Below are 19,147 nucleotides of genomic sequence, written 5' to 3' on the forward strand. Positions count from 1 at the left end.
CAAGACCCTCCAGGCCTTTCAGTTGTACAGGGTAAATACAACTTGTCTTTTTTCACTCATAATAAAAGGACTTTGTGATACTGACAATAGCTTTGTGCCAACAGGATGTGAACTGACCACAAGTCCAGTGATTTGTTTTGTTTTATGCTCTAGGCTTATAAATTAATGTTCACAGTGGGAGTAGACTACATTAACATAATAACTGATAAATTAACTTGCACTTTCTGGCATTACAGTATGTCTTCCTGTGGGTGAATATCATTGGCCAGCTATAGATCGGCCACTGGCATTAACCTTTGTGTATTTCTGTGTCTTTAAAAACATTTTTTTTTTTAACATTGCTTTATTGAATTTAAAAGTGTATTTAAAGATACAGGAACAACACTAATGCAGAACAAGAAGGCACATAAGTAGCAAATTATAACATATATGAGAAAATAAGCAAGAAATATAATGAGTAACAACCACAAATAATAATATAAGAAAAAAGCACACCAGCCAGTACAGTTCATTGTTCCACGCTTCAACTCCAAATTTATTACGTTTCACAAAGTTACAAAAGATGCACGAAATGTGAGAGAGAACTTGTCAAGTTTGTTCTTCGTGAGGTAACTTGTCTTTTTCAAGGCAAAGTAAAAGGTCATTCCCTTCAGCCGCTGTAAAAAAAAAAAAACCTCTTCAAATAACATTGTCTGGGAACCCCTTTTGTGTTTCTATAACTTTTTTTCTTTCCTTGTGAAAAGCCAGTTAAATAAATGCTCTAGTAGTGAAGTCATGTAGAAGAAATGCACATTTCCACATTACATTACACATGACTTCTCTTTATAAAGCTGTAAAAGGCAACATCCTTCAATTCAATACACTCAAGAGTTTTGTGGCTACAGCTCCTTGGTCTGGTATGATTTGGAGAGTGGCTAACATCAGCTAATGCTAACTTAAGCTTAGATTTTAGTAGCCTAACTGTGAGTAATGTGTCAGTTTGCTTACTTTTGTGACCCTGGATAACTTTTGCTGAACGATAATGCTAAAGATAAAACATTAGTTAGCAGTAGCACCAGTAAAGATATATTTTACATGGCAATTAGCTTCGAGTTGGGTTATTCACTAATGTGAATCATGAGGTTACAGCCCGAGTCGGACTGGTACTGTACAGGCCAGACTGAGGTCAAGACACAATGAAAAGCACTAAACAAGAAGGGCTGTTTTATTTTGGGAGGGAGTGTGTTGATCTGAATTTGATTAGTTCCACTGCATGAATGGATTTAATGAATCATTTAGACCACAGTCCCTCATAAACATGATCCAAATTGACTACAGTGGAAAGAAAATGTAGTTTCACTCATTAAACTTACTAATGAGACAGTGAGAGTGGTTACTAAGCAAATGTCTGTTGGATGGCTGGTTAGGTTATTTATCTGCTTGTATTATGTGTTTAAACTGCAACAATAAATGTAGCTAATGTACGTATAGAATAAACCATTATTTGAACTTATCGGAACAATCATCAGTAGATAGAAATAAAAAATAACAAACTTAATGCTGCATGAAACAGGAAAAAAATGTATGGCAGATAAAAACAAGCCTAAATAGTTTAATAGTTGGCAGATTTATCAGATTGAGGTTGTATATCTCATCCTGTGTGTGGGCGTCTGTAGTTTATTTTCCTGTCTCTAAAATCTGAATCAGAATATGTCACGTTTACAAAAGTCTTGAGTCTGACCTTGGCAAACTTATTAATCAAATAAAATCATGGTTGGGTCACTCTTGAGTTCAGCCAGTCTTATCTGTCCACTGTACTGGCTGAGGTCAGTGCTCCTATGTGGTCAGTTTGTGTTTGCTGAGCACAGGTGATCTCAGCTCAGTGGAAAGTTTGTTTAGTGCTGCTCGTCTGAGTTCAGCTGTGGCCTGTGAGGGGAAAGGAAAGGAATTACACATTCATTGTTCACTTTTTATTATAAAACAATAAAAAGCGACTGACTCACAACAGTAAAATGTTCCCCGTTTATGGTTTAGTCGTGGAGATGCTAATGCATTTTCTCATGCTTTTTATCCCACTAGCTTTTTCGTACTTACTTGAATGAGGTTGGATCCAGAAGGGATGATTGGGATGTTGTTCAGGATCACAGCCACGATTGTGTTTTTAGATCTGGCATCAGTGAATTGAATATCCATGAATACGTACTGTGAAGGTTCAAAATCCTTAAACTCAAAATCTAAATAATTCTCTCTGTGTTCATTTGTTTCATTGCTAGTTGCCAACAAGCATCACTTCGTGGACGGGCCCCTCCTCTACCAGTTCAGGATGAACTTCCGGCGACGGAGGCGTCTCATCGAACTTCTTCACGAGCGCGGCCGCTGCATCCCCGAGAGTCACGACAGCCCCTTCTGTCTCCGCAAACAGAACTCAGACGGAGGCAACACCAGCTTCCTCTCAGGTAGATGTCGCAACACACACACACACACAAAGCAAACACACCACATCAGACTGTGTTTTAGCAAACAGGTGTCAGAAAAATCAACAGGAAATCACATATTTTGATCATTGTTTTAAGCACAAAAAAAGATGATGTTTTGCTTCCCTTTGTATATATAATATATATATGTATATCATTATAATATACTGTATATATAATTTTAGATGAAACATCCTTTAGTTTTACACTGTTGGTCAGGTGAACAATGTCACTTGAGGTTCTCCTAAGAAGTAGTGATTGATATTTTTTCACTTCTTCTTGGTACTCCCCAGAAAACTTCAGTTCAGGCAGTTTCCTTTTCTTTGTTCACATTAGTATATAAGAAAAATATTTACTTTGGTTATTCGATTCTGTCTTCAAATCAAAACCACAGTGACATATTCCTCCTTGCTTATCGTTTTTGGACTCACATGTGCACTCTCATCATAACTGGTGGTGTCCTTGGTGGTACTATTTGTGTTGCTAGGCAGGAGAGCGTGTTGAAAAAGGTTTTGTTGGTCAATCATCTGATTGACATGGCCTCGTGGAGTTTTTGACTTTAGCAACTTCAGCTCAACTGCTAGGTTTTATTATTTAGGTTTATTCAGCTGTGATCATACGTCTAAACCACATAAACATTTCTGTGGTGCTCTGCTCCAGTGCATATTTTCCTATTTTTCTCTTTTCAGTGTAATGAATTCCACCAAAGTATTTACATAATTGTGAAACGGTTGGACAGCAACTGCGGTCTAGATCCTTAACTGTGCACAATGTAGAATCCAGTTCTCCATCTTCTGCAAACTTTGGTATAAATGAACCTGGCTTGGATCTTTAAAAAAATGTTTCATCTCAATATACACTCTTGGAGAGCTTTGTTTATGTATTATACATTAAAACCTGTAAATATCACATCCTAAAACTGTTTTACAAACTGCCTTTTATAATCTAATGAAGGATGTATTTTTAACACCTGAGTTAACAGTTAATTAGTAATTAAGGCTGTGGAATCTATTAGCTGCTGTCTATAGAGTCCTTGCCGGGCACTTCTGGCTGCTGGTTAAACAATTTGATTACATATTATTATTATTATTACGACCATAAAAGATTTCCCCCTGTTAGAAATGTAACATAGTGGGGTGTCGTTTAGCAGGTGCCCCATGTGCAGAGGCAATAAAGTTGCATCTATCTAGCTATCTACGTATCTTGCTGCATGTTAGTCCCCCTTTCTCTACCTCCCCATTCCCTGTCTCTCTCTACTAAAGCTATATATATATATTTATATATACTGTATGTAACATAGTAACACATTTACTCAAAGACATTTAAAATGACCCACTTTGTACTTTAATGTGAGGACATCTCTACATAGTAATTAAATTCCCATGGGAAATGCACCATTTGCAAAAGTGTCATAAAGTGCCTGTAATTGGCAAACAATGGTTTAGAGGGAGGGAGGTCTCTCAGGGGATCTTCTCCAGCCTAATGAAGTGGATAAGTAGTAAAGACTGGAAAAGAAGGTTAACATAACAAATGTTTAATTGTTTAACACTTGTGAAATACTTAATTACTTTTTTACAAATGAGCTACATTATTGTGAGTGAAGTTGTGCCTCCTCTCTGCTGTTTATGCTCTGGCGTAACGTCTCAGTCTCTCTGTCTCTCTGTCTGTCTCTGCCTCAGTGAGTCCCACAAAAGAGATAAAGGTGATGGTCGGAGTTCGTCGGAGCAGCATGAGCAGCAGCTGTGGCAGCAGCGGTTATTACAGCAGCAGTCCAACGCTCAGCAGCAGCCCGCCTGTCCTCTGCAACCCCAAATCTGGTACGAAGACAAGGACACAAACATACTGCACATAGAGTAATAGACGAACCAAAAAGGAGCAGGAGTGTGAAAAGTTACTTGACTTAAGCCGCTTCCTCCCTTTCACTTCATCACAAAGTGTAACTTTGGCTTCTACTTCTAAAGAAATGTTGAAGGGAGAAGCTGAAAGACCTCATGCCAACACACAGGGGAAAACAGATGTGTGCCGCATGCAGGATGTGATAATCAGTCATTCATATAATGAGGAGATCTACTGCTTCAACTTATGAATGGAGATCTGAATGAAGAAGTGACACCGTTGAGCTGTGTGTGTGTGTGTGTGTGTGTGTGTGTGTGTGTGTGTGTGTGTGTGTGTGTGTGTGTGTGTGTGTGTGTGTGTGTGTGTGTGTGTGTGTGTGTGTGTGTGTGTGTGTGTGTGTGTGTGTGTGTGTGTGTGTGTGTGTGTGTGTGTGTGTGGTTCTGCTGTTGTGTTGTTACTACTGTGAAAGATTTCCTTTGATGTGTCTAATCCAAGCAGAGTCCTTGACAGGAGTCTCTTTGTACAGCAGAGCCCCCCACCCCACCCAATGGGCACTCATACACACCACACACAATGAACAGGAAAGGGAAGACACACACATACCCCACATATACACACACACACTTTACAGGGGGTATTTCCCCTCTGCCTCACATTAACCTTAGTAATTGTGTGCATCACATGATAGGAAGATGAGAACACCAAAAATATCAAACATTCACAGTACATGGTGCAACAGATTTGCAGTGAATGAGAAGCTTTGTGTGTTGTATGAATCAATAAAACCAAATAGATTTTTAAAAAAAGATTTTGGCCTTCAAAAGTAGGTAAAAAAAAAAAAAAAGTGCAGATGAGGTATAAAAGCAGTTGTATCTCTCATCAGATCAGGATTTGCACATAAGGGATTATGAAAATGTCCAGGTCAAGAAGGTCGTTCTCTCTTTCTTATCAGATGAGAATTAGTGATGAAGAGATTTGTCAAGCGTGCGCGCGCACACACACACACACACACACACACACACACACACACACACACACACACACACACACACACACACACACACACACACACACACTCCACAGGCCTTCTGTCTAAATTGCTGTCTAAATAAGTTGATGTGAACATAGATACTATACCTCTATTGCATAATCTCAGTTATTGCTCAATCACCAACCAACTCCCCTCCGACTTTATTTAACTATACATAGGCCTTTATGCTCCCTAAAAACAGGCAGTTTAGGGGTGTCGTTTAGCTCAGTGGGTAGAGCAGGCGTCCCGCTGCAGCCGGCCCCGTATCGAATCCCGACTTGGGCGGCTCTTGCTGCATGTCATTCCGCCTCTCTCTGCCTCCCCATTTCCTGTCGCTCTCCACTACACTATCAATTAAAACGTCCAAAAATATACTTAAAACAACAAAAAACAGACAGTTTAGTGACATCTATTATTAATCCATTACACTGTTATCTATAAACCATAATAAACCATAATCAGCAGCGACATCTCAATCACCAAACCTCAGGAAGTTAATCACCACTGATTGTTGTTGACAGATTCTGTCACTTTACAACATTTATTGTATGAATGAATAAAGGAATTGAGTTGCGGTTTCAACATTTATAACTGGCATGTTGTGTAGCGTCGTGCACATGCAGTTAAATTGCCTAAAAACATTAAATGCCAGACTTATCTAATCAGATTACATTCTTCTCGTGTGTAGGGTCATGTTGAAGTGTGTAATGGTTAGGGGAAGTTGGAGGAGGGGAAGAGGAGCTCTACTGTTTCAGGAAGCAGCAGAGCCTCCAGGCCTGTGAGCATGTGCAACTTCTACACAAACACACACTGTGCACGCTCATGCCTGTTTGCAGATGAGTGTGCTGCTGTAACCATGTGTTTTCCTACACTTGTGGTCATGTCTGATTGTCGTGATTGGAAAATAACATTTTGTGTTTGTGTGTTCTTTTTTTCATATTTTGCCCAACAGTTCTGAAGAGACAAGTGAGTCCTGAGGAGCTGCAGACACCAGGAGGACGTTATATAAAGAAGACATTCACAGTAGGACTCACACACACACACACACACACACACACACACACACACACACACACGCGCCTTTTACACTCTGCTCTTTTTCTGTCATGTGTGTGTTGCAACACTAAGCATGTGCATTAAAAACAGTAATAGGGGAGACCGGGGATGGTTATAACATTTTTTGTCTCAGCTCATATAACTTGCATAGTGTTCATGGTAGGGCTCTCAAATTTTGACACAGAATACCCTCATTTGTCCACTACAAGTAGCAGTGCCTTGAACTTCTTAAACTATATCACAGAATTCACTATTTGATGTGTGGGTAGGTTGTAACACAACCTGGGGTAAATTGTAACAGTGAGATTAAAAACTAAAAACTGAGACGAAACCAAAAAATATGGATCTATGTAAGTTTATTGTACATGTTCCAACACTAAAGCATCTTCCTGTGGTTCAGTATGAACAAAAAACCCCATCACTGACGGCTAAATAAGCAGTGACAGTGGTGTGGATCCTAACATTAGAAAACTGTATTAAAGAACATATTCTAATAATACCAATGAACGGTGTGTATGAATGGAAACCTTCAGCAGGAAGTCAGAAGCAGCTCATAATCCGGGTAAAATTCCAGGAAAGATGGTGACACTTAATGACACTTAATAAAACAACAAAGATAAAAGGTGTAACAACCATCCCCACCCCTGTCAGTCATTGTTTGACCAGCTGTACCAGCATGGTGGTTTGATATAAACATTGATGAAATGACTCACATTTTACCTAAGAACCTGCTCTTTCATCTTATACAAGTTACCTAATTCAAACGCCAACGGTATCGATACTAGTCAGAACTTGGATTTGGTCTAAAAGATTAGTTTCTGACCAAAAAAAATGTTTTTGGGCTGTAAAACCTACACACTTCTTCATAGAGCCACGTCACAACCATCCCTTTGTTACAACCATCCCCGGTCTCCCTTATCTCACCTTATATCAACATTTCAGATGTTCTTTGTGTCCCTCAGATCGTAGGCGACGCTGTGGGCTGGGGTTTTGTGGTGCGAGGCAGCAAACCCTGTCACATCCAGGCCGTGGACCCCGGTGGACCTGCAGCTGCTGCAGGCATGAAGGTGAGCTATATGTTGCGCATACCAGTGAGTGTGAACCTCAGTGGGTTTCCTCCCTCAGTTCACCTGTGGGATAAAAGGATGAACCAAAGAAAGAGAGGTAGATGCCCTCGCCTGTAGTATAAATAGACCAAAGCTTGAAGGTTAGATGAAGGGAGGCGAAGCAGCGCAAAGGAGAATTCCTGTGTTGTAATTAGCCTGTCTGATACATGCAGTACTTTCAACTCTCTCTTTGCTAGTGGTTATCGACATTTAGAAAATACACCAAAATGTTTCCACCTGTTGAAACATCACTGCTTCTAGTGAAGGGAGTGTCTTTGTCTTTTCTGATTTTTTGTTATGTCCATGGCTGTGACTTACAATACATTATAATGAGTGCAGAAGGGAGCGGTTGTTATTGAATTCAGAGAGATCAAAATCAAAACTTAATGTTTGCCTTGGTTTGTGGCTATGCTGCGAAGTGACATATGCTTTTAAATATGTAATGTTATATCTAAGTGTAGCCTGTGAGATGAGTTGGACAGCTGTGAGGAAGGATGCTTTGTCTAACTTCAGCCCACTGTACAGCAGCAGGAAAAGTGTTGTGAGAGGAAGAAAGTCAGGAAGGAGGAGAATGGGGCACTGATGGGTTTTGCTGCCACAGCGGGCATGAAGGTATTTAAGGAGGGCTGCAGCAAGGAATCCTGGGAATGCAGACCGTAGCGACATTAATCACAACATGGAGAGGGAGGAGAGAGCGAGGAGCAGAGAGGCATATGACTTGGAGGAGAAATTTGGAAGAGAAAGCATGAGGATTGTGTTTTAGTGTAACTGTTAAATTAAAATAATCAGAAGTGTCCAATGGACATTTTTCTCTGGTGTTTAAAATGCCAGACTTTTTTATACAGAGAAAACTGGAAATTCAGCTCAGCATAATGGCAGTGAAATCCAACTTTGCAGACCTGAAGAGGATGTTATCTGGGTGTGAGGTCAGAAAGAAGATGCATGAGGTGGCTGAGCAGTGAAGAATGTGGAGGATGAGGAAGGAGGCAGATGGAGAGCAGCTCAAGTGTTAGTACTGAAAGAGGAAATGGATTAGAAAATAATATCACTTCTGCTCTGGTCACTGTTAACTGTCATGTTTTGTTTTTTTTGTCTGTTTGTTTTACCATGGAAACATGTTTCATGGTTCACACAATCGGTCCTAAAAGTGTCAGTACACTTGTAAAGTGTGTTGCCTTTATGTCTTTGTGTGCGCAGCTATCTTGAACTGATTGTGTGACCTACTTGCTTGATGTTGTCATTTTAACTTAATCGTGTGTTGTGTTTCCAGATGAAGATGTAACATAACTTTTTATGTGTTGACTTACGTTTATGACCATGAGGCTGTTTAAAAAACAAAGCTACTGTAAACCAAATTCTTATGTCGGCGATATCCAATCCTCAAAGTGACGTCATTGTAGATTAAATTCCTAGCATCACCGGACTAGAGTACTTGTGCGTTCACAACACAAACACACACTGCAGTTCCTACAGCATTAGTCTTGTTCCATCTCACCTGAGTAGTTTTATTGATGTGTAATTAGGCAGTAACACAATCTAGTGGAGGGAATGCTGTGTTGTGCGGTGCTGGCACTGGGGTCCAGGCAAAAAGCCAGATGAGAAACTTACACCCATTGAACTCATCACCAAGCTCTTCTTGTTGCTTTCAAACGCTGCTTCTCCATCTGTCTGTGCCACTTTCCTTTTTTTCTATTTTTCTCCACCGCACTCCGACGTACACATCAGCTCTCTGTATGTAATGGATTCAAGCACTTATGTAACTGTGCAATTACATCACTCTTAGGGCCACTTCTAATGCACTTTTATAAGGCTGTAGGTAGAGCAGGGCATGCGTTTGTCTCGCTTTGTGTCCATTTGTGCATTCGGTACTGTGCTGCATGTTTGCACACCCTTATGTGTGTGAAGTGAACTATGTGTCCTGTTCCAGTATTTGGACCACGTAGATAAATGTTAAGTCTCTTGACCTTCATTTCAACATTTAAAGATGAGATGATTTTAAGGTCCGATGAATCAGAATTTGAACTGGAGTAGGATTATTTATATGCACGAGATTTAATTCTTATTTTTTTTAGATTGATTCTACACCATTACTGATTGATTTCACATAATTATGTCCACTTGACGGTGGACATACGGCTACATATACAGTAGTTATCTAACAGTCTGATTCTCTCTTAAAGAAATACTATCACATATCGGGAGATGGTCGTATTGGTTTATTTGCTTTTTTTCCTGAGATTCTCCTGCAGTCTTGTCTTTACTGAGAAGTTGCCAGGCAACCAGCAGACTCCAGGCCAAGAAATCCCACACCTAACTCTCTGTGAAACCACAACTTGTCTTTTTTTTCACATTGTTTGGATCAAACAAACAAAATGTGGTGTGTTAATTACTGAGCTGTAAACCAGGCAGACGCTGTGTGGATTAAGTCAGATTTTTACCCCCTGACTAATTGGTTGTTCAGTTTTAGGGGATCATGACGCCTCATTCATTGCCCAGGAGATCATCGCAGTTTGATTTCTCACACGCCTGCTGTCAGTTGTATATATATATATATATATATATATATATATATATATAAAAAAACTTTATGTGCTTTTTCACATATTTAATGTAGGTAGAAATGTAAATACACGGCTCAGTACAATACAACCTTGTAAATATGACCTTTGATACTGGCTATTCTGCCAAATCTCACAAAGCGACATAGAAAATACAGAGATGAGTGAGTCATTTCTTTGCCAAACAAAGTGTGTAACTGCAGCTCTAATGGTAAAAACATCTTCCCTTGAATATAACTCTAAGGAAACTAGATCTATGAATTGGTTTCAAAGACACATACTGAAAACACACATGCCTTTGCCTCCACTGCGCCTGGGAAATGTTGCCCCTTTACCTTTGGATAGAGGCAGGATAAGTGTTTCTATTCCCCCTGCCTCCAGTCTTTATGCTAAACTAAGCTAAGCTAACCGGCCTCCTGGCTGTAACTTCACACTGATGTCATTTAAACACCAAACCATCCATGGAGCCTCCCAGTGTGTGTTTCCAATTCACCCAGTTATTCTGACTCTCTCTGGCTTTCTGATTCCTCAAGTGACATGAGTTCAAACATGGCCTCGGGTCGTCCATCACCAGTTTATATTTCTGTAAAGAACGACCCCCACGTTCAACACAGCTGATATCACTGCATGTAAGTTAAATATCTCAGTGTGGCCTCCTCACGTGATGTTTATACTCTCCATACGTCTTCTCTTTTACGGCGGATTCTGTCTCTTTTCTTTCTCTGTGTGAGAGCAATTTTTAACCCTCGGAGTGCAAGGAGCCATTGAGTCCAGCTGGGCCCCAGCCAAGACTAACAACCCCACAGACTGAAAGGAGAGAAGCGTCAGTGGGAGAGAAAGAGGGGGGGAGGTGTCGGGAGGGAGTTAAAGAGGTTGACAGAAAAGGTAGAACAGGGAGAGAGAAATGATTAGAAGTAAAGGAAGAAGAGAGCGTGTCCAGAAATGCATGTCGGACAGAACATTGACTTATGTGAAGCAGTGTGATATCGGCTGCAGAGGTTTAGATGTGATTACAGTGAGAGGCTGAAATTCCTCTGCAGCACAGGATTAACAGCCAGGATTTTTTCTTCCTTCTCTCTATCACTCTTAATCTCTCCTTCCACTCTTTCCCTCTGCCTATTTTGATCTCTCCTTTCCTGAAACATTTAGGAGCACCGGAAAAATGCATTTAGAAGCAATTGTTGCGAAAATAACCAAAAATAGCAACCTCTATTTGCGCGTTTTCACCACGCTCTGTTTGGTGTATCACCAGTTAATGTAAGGAGGAGGGAAGGTTTGAATAGTCGCTCCCTGTGAGTGTGATGTTTTCTGCATCTGAGGAACATGTAACACATCTGTAAAAGTTTTTCTGCCATCATCACTCAGCAATCCACATGTGCAATTGATTTATAGCCTATATAGGAAACAGAATAATTATGTGTTGTGTAAGGTGTGTGTTAGTCTTTCTGACATCCATCGTGCTTTTTTTTTTGCATCTCGCAGAGCTTTTGGACGACTTTAAGGGGGCCAATGAAGTGAGAGTGCTTATATATTGTGTGAGCATGCTTTTGTAATAGCTTGCAAAAAACAACACCAACCAAACCGCAGCAGTAAGAACTACAGCATCGTGTTACAAGAGAAGCCGCTGTTGTTTTTATCAGTGCCGCCGAGTTGGAGTGGTGGTTAAAGAGCGATAAGGGAGGGAGGAATCAGGCACGACGGGGGAGTGATTGGAGCGTGGCTGTCATGTTGTACCTGGTGTAATTTAGCTCCACTTACAACTTCATGTCGGTTAGCACTATCAGTGTTGACTGTTGGAGCTGTGACTGTTTTGCAACTTCTCTCTGTGTCTCACTGCCGCCTCCTCTGCTAGAGGTTCAATTTAGTGGGGTTTATTACCTGCACTGCAATTGCAGATCCATTATTTTAAAAGGAAGGCTGCACCAAGTAAACACTGTTAAATAAACTGTTAATTGAATCACAAAGTTTTATCATGAGAGAGACAACAAGCAATAATACAACCGGCATAAAGAACATAGAATAACTCACACAGCAATATGGGTTTGACTGCTGAAGTAATAATGGGAAAGCGTCGGAAAGCATTAAGTGCAGGCATGACTCAACTATACATTTTTATATGCTATATATATAATATAATATACTGTATATAATATATATAATATAATATGTCTTCCAAACTTTCCTGTCTCTCTCTCACTATAGCAAGAATCAAGTCACGAAAAACCCAAAAGAAGTAACTCAACAAAAATCCAGATTTCTTCCTGGAATAATCCATGAAATATTTACCATTAGAGGATGAAACATTAACCTTTTGATCTAGAGAGGGACTATGAGCGAGCAATCAGATTCACAGTGGGTTCCAGTAGCAACCCAAGCCACAACTTAATCAATAGAAACATATCCTCTTGCACAATGAGTCCTATGTTCATTACATTCCAGCACAACACTGACGAATACATCCTAGCGAGTGGCGATGCATTTGCCTATCTCTGAAACAAGGCATTGATTGACTTTCAGAGCTGCAGTACCTTCAAGCCTGGAGAAAAGGGAAGATCAGTGATTTGACAGTGTTACTGCCAAATCATCAACCAACTCTTTCCCCTCTGTCCCTTCTTCTCCAGGTGTGTCACTTCGTGGTGTCGGTGAACGGACTCAACGTCCTCTCCCACGACTACCGGACCGTCAGCAACCTGATCCTAACTGGACCCCGGACAATCGTCATGGAGGTGATGGAGGAGGTATAGGTGTGAGACCGGCTACGAGAGAAGGCCTCGTAGAAGACTGGTTCAATAATTATGTGGGGACTAGAAGGTTTAATACTTGACCTCAAAACCACACCGACGGAGAAGCGTAGACAACTCTATACTGCAACTCACTGTTCCAACGGTGTTTGAACAAGGATGACTGAGAAACTGTGTGTGCTCAAGAATGTGGGTGTTCGAGTCAAGTAAATGATTCAACCTGTTGGTAAAACACACAGGTAGTTTTTCTTTGAATTTCACTAGCAAGGGAAAGTGCAAGAACCACCACTCCTACAGATGGGGATGCATCCGCCTCATCGTGACTCTCAGTCTTAAGACTTTATGTGTGGAGTAGGAAAACCCAAGTTCCCTGTTTTGGTTTCAGTTTTCAACCTGAACTGCTTCATGAATCTGTTGCTGGACATTTCAAAGGATGTGAAACATGATTTTTGCCATTGGAAACCTGGAGATGAGCAAATACGAGCTGAAAGCGTAACAGTAAGGATGAATATTAATGTCCACACATTCACTGAACTCTCCCCCAGTTTGTTTCCAACCCTGGGCCTGAGCTCCTGACCGCTCAACCCTGCCCTCTGCTGGGACGAACAGGCAGCACACTTATACTATATCTGTAGTAGTTAAAAGATACATTTCTACACTTGTCAAGTGAGAACCCAGTGGCAGTGGGTAGTAAATTGATTTATACACAGCTGCTAGAAATTTGTAAATGTACATAATAAAAGTGCAGTGATAGAGTGTAAATGACATTAACAGGCACAACATATAGATGGAAAGTTATCAGACCTTTACGCACAAACCAAGAAAGAAGCCCTGCTTCTAAACATTGTGTTTACAGGATCAAGCCTCATTAAAGGTGGAGTAAGCAAGACAGGAGAAAGACTGTTCATATTTGAATTTGACAACAAAACAAATGGACACTGTCCCTTTAAGTCTTCCTTTAAATGATCTGACTTCCAACTTCATGGTTGCACATTTCCAAAGCAAAGTAATGACAAAATTGTGGACTGGAGTGTTTTCAGTACGTAGCATTGAAGTTGAGTTTCTTTATGATTGGTGAAGGAAAACAAATTTGCAGTACAGAACATCATCAGACTAATTACATACCTACAAAAGAAAAGGAAAATAAACTATTGAGGGTAGGTTTATTTGTTTGATTTAGAGAGGAGTGGACCATAGGTTTTTTTTTAGCTACACTAACAAGGATGGTAATATTATGTGATGTAACTTTTAAAATGATCCATCAGTCCAAATCAATCCAATCTGCTGGTGAAAATTATGGCTGTAAAACCTTTTGCACCTTGTTTGAACCAATACTAGGATGACACAGTAAATGTGCCAGAAGACTGTTCCTGCAAACCTAACATAGATAACATAAATTGACACACTATCGCTACCATACCATAATTGCCAAATTTATTACGTCTCATTCCCACTGCATCAATTCCTCTTTTCTCTTCTTTTCTCTCTTCTCTTTCTCTTATTCCCCAATATTCCTCATTTACAGATCCAGGGCTGTGTAGGAACACCAGATGTTTGTTTAGCACACACAGAGTGGACACATAGGAGATGATCTGAGTTTGACAAAAATTGTGTTGGTTGAATTGTTTACTCCACCTTTAATCTGCAAATTTAAACTGCTACAGCAGTGAAACAATTTGGCCATGACCATGTAAAACTCCCTGTGGCATATTTTACTTGTTTTTTAAGATGATGCCTGACATGTAGACCCTAACCTAACCATAATGATACAAGAAGACGTTCATTGTATGAGCTTGAAAGAAAGTAAATATTGTATGTATATTTACTATTAAGAGTTCTCAGTTCTGAAATACCTTTAGGAAATATTTCTAAGAAGTGTAACATTTATTGACTACAGATAAAAAAGTAGGTATGTTCTATACCAGGCAGTGACGATGCCAAAATAAGTTCTTAACTATAATAGGGGCTATGTACAGCTCTATTAAGTAGCAGACAGTAGTGAACAGTAGTAGATTATATTGCCCTTAAAATATTGTATCTGCAATTTATGTTTTTATTTGATATTTGAAAAATATAAGGAGTAGAATGACTGTACATATGAGCACTTGAATTATAAACAATTGTTTTATCGACAAAAGCACTTAGGCGACTGAAGCTTTCGTTTTTGGAATAACATTTACATTTTGAACATTTAAATGTACATATTCCTTGTGAAAATACAATCTGACACCTTTATTTTGAAACCAATGATATGATATGATCACTAAAAGCAGAACATCGTTCCGTTAAATCCAAAAATCATGAAAGATGATAAGGTTGGAAGGTAATTGGAAATTTCAGCATACATGGGAAGTGTATTTGAAATATGAGGTCTATGTGTCTGATTATACGAGCTCAACGCTGCCATATCAAATATGGAAGTGTCGTCAGCACTCTGTCAATCATTTTCAATGGAGCTACTTTTTCTACTGAAGAAATATCAATACCTCCTCAGAAACCCAGTGACAGCAAAATCTATGGCCATCAGATTCTGAAAAGACCTTGTTGTTTTCAATTCTGTGTAGACCACAATCAAAATGAAATCCACCTCCAATTCACCGAAGCGGCAGAAAACCTGCACAAATTAATCTGAAACTGATTGGCTCGATGCAACCATGGGTAAATGTGAAACTTTTTTTATTTTTTGGAATTTGATTGAAATGAAATGGTCTGGATCCAGAGGTAAAGTGAAAGTTAACTGAATTATAGCAGGTTTGAGGTTTAGATACATGGATCTCTACATCGTAACCCTCCAAAATAACATCTGAACTAACTGTATGTTTATGGACTGTGCCATCATGTGCTTAGACATAATAGCATGAAACGACCATAATTGAAAGTACACAATTATTTTATATATAAAAAAAGAGTGTGGATAAATGATGCTCATAGTGCTCATATAGTATGTGTCTGTCTGTTTTAGACAAAACAACACTGCCTGGTTCACTGGACACTTACTTAATTTAGTCCTGTAGTGAAAGTATTACTTACTAGAAAAAAAAATTAAGCACAAGTGCTGCAACTAAACTTTTTTCAGTTCATTTCGGGGAAAAATACGTTAATTCAGGAAGTTTTTATTGCCAAGCGGTTGAATTTAATGTCATCAAACTGCCTCCAAAAGTGTCCAAGGTGCGTTATTCAGCGGACATGTCATTGGTGTTTCTCAGTGTGCTTGCGTGTTGTAAGCAGTGAAATGCATGATTCCTGTAAATCTGTGCTTATGTAGCATTAGTTCTTAATCCAAAGCACTTCTTCAGTCAATTGACTCGTAGGAATGTGTTATCTGATAAGTGAAGTTGCTCTGGGCCTTCGCCAGTCTTTGTTTCCACATGCTTCCTGCACCAACATTGGAAATAAACTGTTACAGAATTTTTTTTTTTAGCTTTTCAGACACCGGTGATATTCTCTGGTTGACATTCATGACATTTTATCTTACTTACTCAATACAAAACATTCATGTTGTTGGATGCTGCCACATAATACACAGTTTTTAATGCATTATTTGTGCAAAGTTGATCAGCATTATTTTCGTTGGGCTTCTATATAACATATAATTTATGTACAATAACCAGATACAAAGATTTCAATATTCTTTTAAAGGCTATTTCTGCCTTTGTCATGACAGCAACAGTGAGCGAGAGACGGGAATGTCAGTGGAGACGGGGTGGGGGAGTAGGCTGGATTTAAACCAGGTAATGCTACTGGGGTGTCCCATAGCTTTCAATATTGTTTCAGCAGGTAACATGGCAGAAATTACTGCAGCCATTAGTCATTCTTGAATCAAAGATTTTCATTACTTTCCCGTAGAGATGCCATTAGACTTCAACGGTTCATATCCACTCTGAGCATGGGTTCACTTTTTCTTTTTTTCCTTAATGAAAAACCTGCCTACCTGAATTTTTTCAACTCTGTATTCTCCTTTTTACTGTGTCTGTGGATAGAGGGTTGTTTTTCTGATAAAAAGAGATGGAAAATGTTGCATGTTTGTCTGAAGGCAGTTTGTAAAGGGGACAAAGGGCGATTATGGTCTCTGAAGGGTTTGGGGAAACAGAAATATGCAGAAGTGAGGCAGAGAGGTGACAAAAGCTCCACTGCAGAGATGCGTCACGTGTATTTTTGTACAGAGTTCTGTGTGGTCATAGTTGGCTGAAACCAGCTCACTGACTGCTGCTCAACAATAAGCCTGAAAGCATTCGCCTTAAGACTTGATTTTGCTGCTGCTGGTCATCTCACCTCTTGTTCTGTTCTATTGACAATCAGTGTTTTACAGAAGCAAGCTTTTTAAATAGCACAACTTTGGTTTCAAAAGGAAACGTCTGACAGAATGTATTTCACCACCACCGTCGTCTACATTGTGCTGTTGTCAGGTTCATACTCTAATTAAAGGGATTCTTTGCGTTATGTTCACCTCATGAGGCCAGAGTGAGAGTGCAGATGTTTTTTTTTAGCAGGTACAGATGTGTGTTTTCTTCTTTACTTCTCCGCTATCAGAGACTGAATGTTGGGTTGGAGGACAATAAGCTCACTGTACCGCAGTCTGTTTTTGACGAAGCAAATGAAGCTGATTCAGATGTTCTAATGTGTTAAACAGTTAATCAAGTGTTTAATAAACAAACTGATCTCATTCTGTGTTTGTGTTTTCATCCTCACATTTTTAAATAGCATTTAAAAGTAAGTCAAATAAAACCATATGTACAAAGTACTGTCCACATAAGACCACATGTCCATTCATTTGCTTTCAGCCGTTTCAAGCCACAGGCCTTGTCATTTATACAAGGTTAAGGCATAACCTCATTCAGGTACATTGGTGACACCGCTTTTGATTTTCATAGTTGCATTACTACACAGTTGCCAGCAGGTGGTAGTCCTGTGCTACTCCAGAGAGTCTGTATAATGTTTTCATATCTCTGTTATTCTACAGAGTCTACAGAAAATCTTAAAGTTAGAATCTCTCCCATCGGTACAGCAGTTCAAATTCCTCGGCTCAAACCTGGATTGTAATTGTTTTACTTGTACCTGATCAAGACTGTTTGACTGTGTTAACTTTTCTTACTTGTTTCCCAATATTTTCTTATGTAAACCTTTGTTCTTCTTGCTGTAATTTCTGTCTGTATTGTTGTTCTCTCGACACCATTGTAAATGAGGACTTTCCTCAATGGTATCCGAGAATAAATAAAGGTTATAATTATAATATAATAATAATTCTTTGGACAGTGTATTTCACTGAGAGACTAAATTATGAGTCAGCCTGGCATTGTTGTTGTTAATTTGTAGTCATCACCATAAAGTCTTTATTAACCTGCTCTTATCTCGTGTCTTTAGTATTTTTGGGAGGTTTGATGACATTTATAATGGCATAGCTGGGTAATCCTCTGAGCTCCCCGACACCTCTGCAGATTTCCCCATGGCATTCCTAATCTCTCTCTCTCTCTCTCTTTTACACACTCACAAACACACACACTCACATACACAGATACAGTTCTGAGTTATCAGGGTGTGCAAATGAAAAAATCACCCAGCCAACCAATATATATATAATATATATATATTGTCAATAATCTGCTCAACTGGGAAGATAATTTAGGTGAACTATAAATAAATGATGCTGGACTACTGTACATCACAGGGTTTTGTCATTTTGTCTTGACACTCACAGTTGCTCGTGTGACTTTGCACTGACTGCAGTCCCCTCCATCCCAACCCTCACCTCCCTTTCTCTTTTGTAACCTTTTATTTTCCCGGACAGATACAGTAACTAGAATAGGGCTTATCAGATGAGACCGCCACTACCTGTCATCCACTTATCTGTCCTTTTATTCACCTGTCCTTGCATCCACACATCCAGTGAATAGCTCAGCCTCTAACCTTCACTTTGCTTCTGCTCATTCAACATTACATCTAGTCCTGTGTGTGTCTGTCTGTGTATCTGCGTTTCTGCTCTTTACACAGAGCTGTACTGTGCATTAGAGGGAAATTATAGACTGACTGCACACACAGGAGGAACCTGATATAGCAACAACTTGCTGGACATTTTTTGCTTAAGGGAAAGGAAGACAGCAGTTAGAGTGTAATAGTCAAAACTCCAGAGAATCAAACAGTAAAATGTGTTTCTTGAAAAGAATAAGTGCATAGAAACAAAACTATACTTTTACATTTGCACAGACAGTATAGCTTTGTTATTTGAAATTCAATTATTCAAAGATGTCTGTTTTAGAACAAATATGTTGCAAACAGTAATGATGTTTTGGGGGGATTTGTGAACATTTTTATTAGCAAATTGTGTTCTATTCATGGGCCCTTGGAGAGTAATGTGTTGATACAACGTGCC

The 19,147-nt window shown here is 39.5% G+C and overlaps 1 protein-coding gene across 2 annotated transcripts in view; it reads left to right on the top strand.

Moving 5' to 3' along the window:
* Nucleotides 1-17,443, top strand: part of deptor (DEP domain containing MTOR-interacting protein) — a 34,223-nt gene extending 16,780 nt beyond the window's left edge. For both annotated transcript variants that reach the window (XM_085802231.1, XM_085802230.1), the window contains exons 6-10: nucleotides 2,253-2,435; nucleotides 4,133-4,270; nucleotides 6,272-6,342; nucleotides 7,338-7,442; nucleotides 12,661-17,443. In XM_085802231.1, the coding sequence (XP_085658357.1) occupies nucleotides 2,253-2,435; nucleotides 4,133-4,270; nucleotides 6,272-6,342; nucleotides 7,338-7,442; nucleotides 12,661-12,783 (620 nt within the window). In that variant the 3' untranslated portion in view covers nucleotides 12,784-17,443. The remainder of the gene's footprint in view (nucleotides 1-2,252; nucleotides 2,436-4,132; nucleotides 4,271-6,271; nucleotides 6,343-7,337; nucleotides 7,443-12,660) is intronic.
* The last annotated feature ends 1,704 nt before the right edge of the window (nucleotides 17,444-19,147 follow it).

The sequence above is a fragment of the Trachurus japonicus genome, chromosome 16 (genome assembly GCF_045865225.1).
Source record: "Trachurus japonicus isolate A0001 chromosome 16, Traja_1.0".
Lineage (NCBI taxonomy): Eukaryota > Metazoa > Chordata > Actinopteri > Carangiformes > Carangidae > Trachurus > Trachurus japonicus.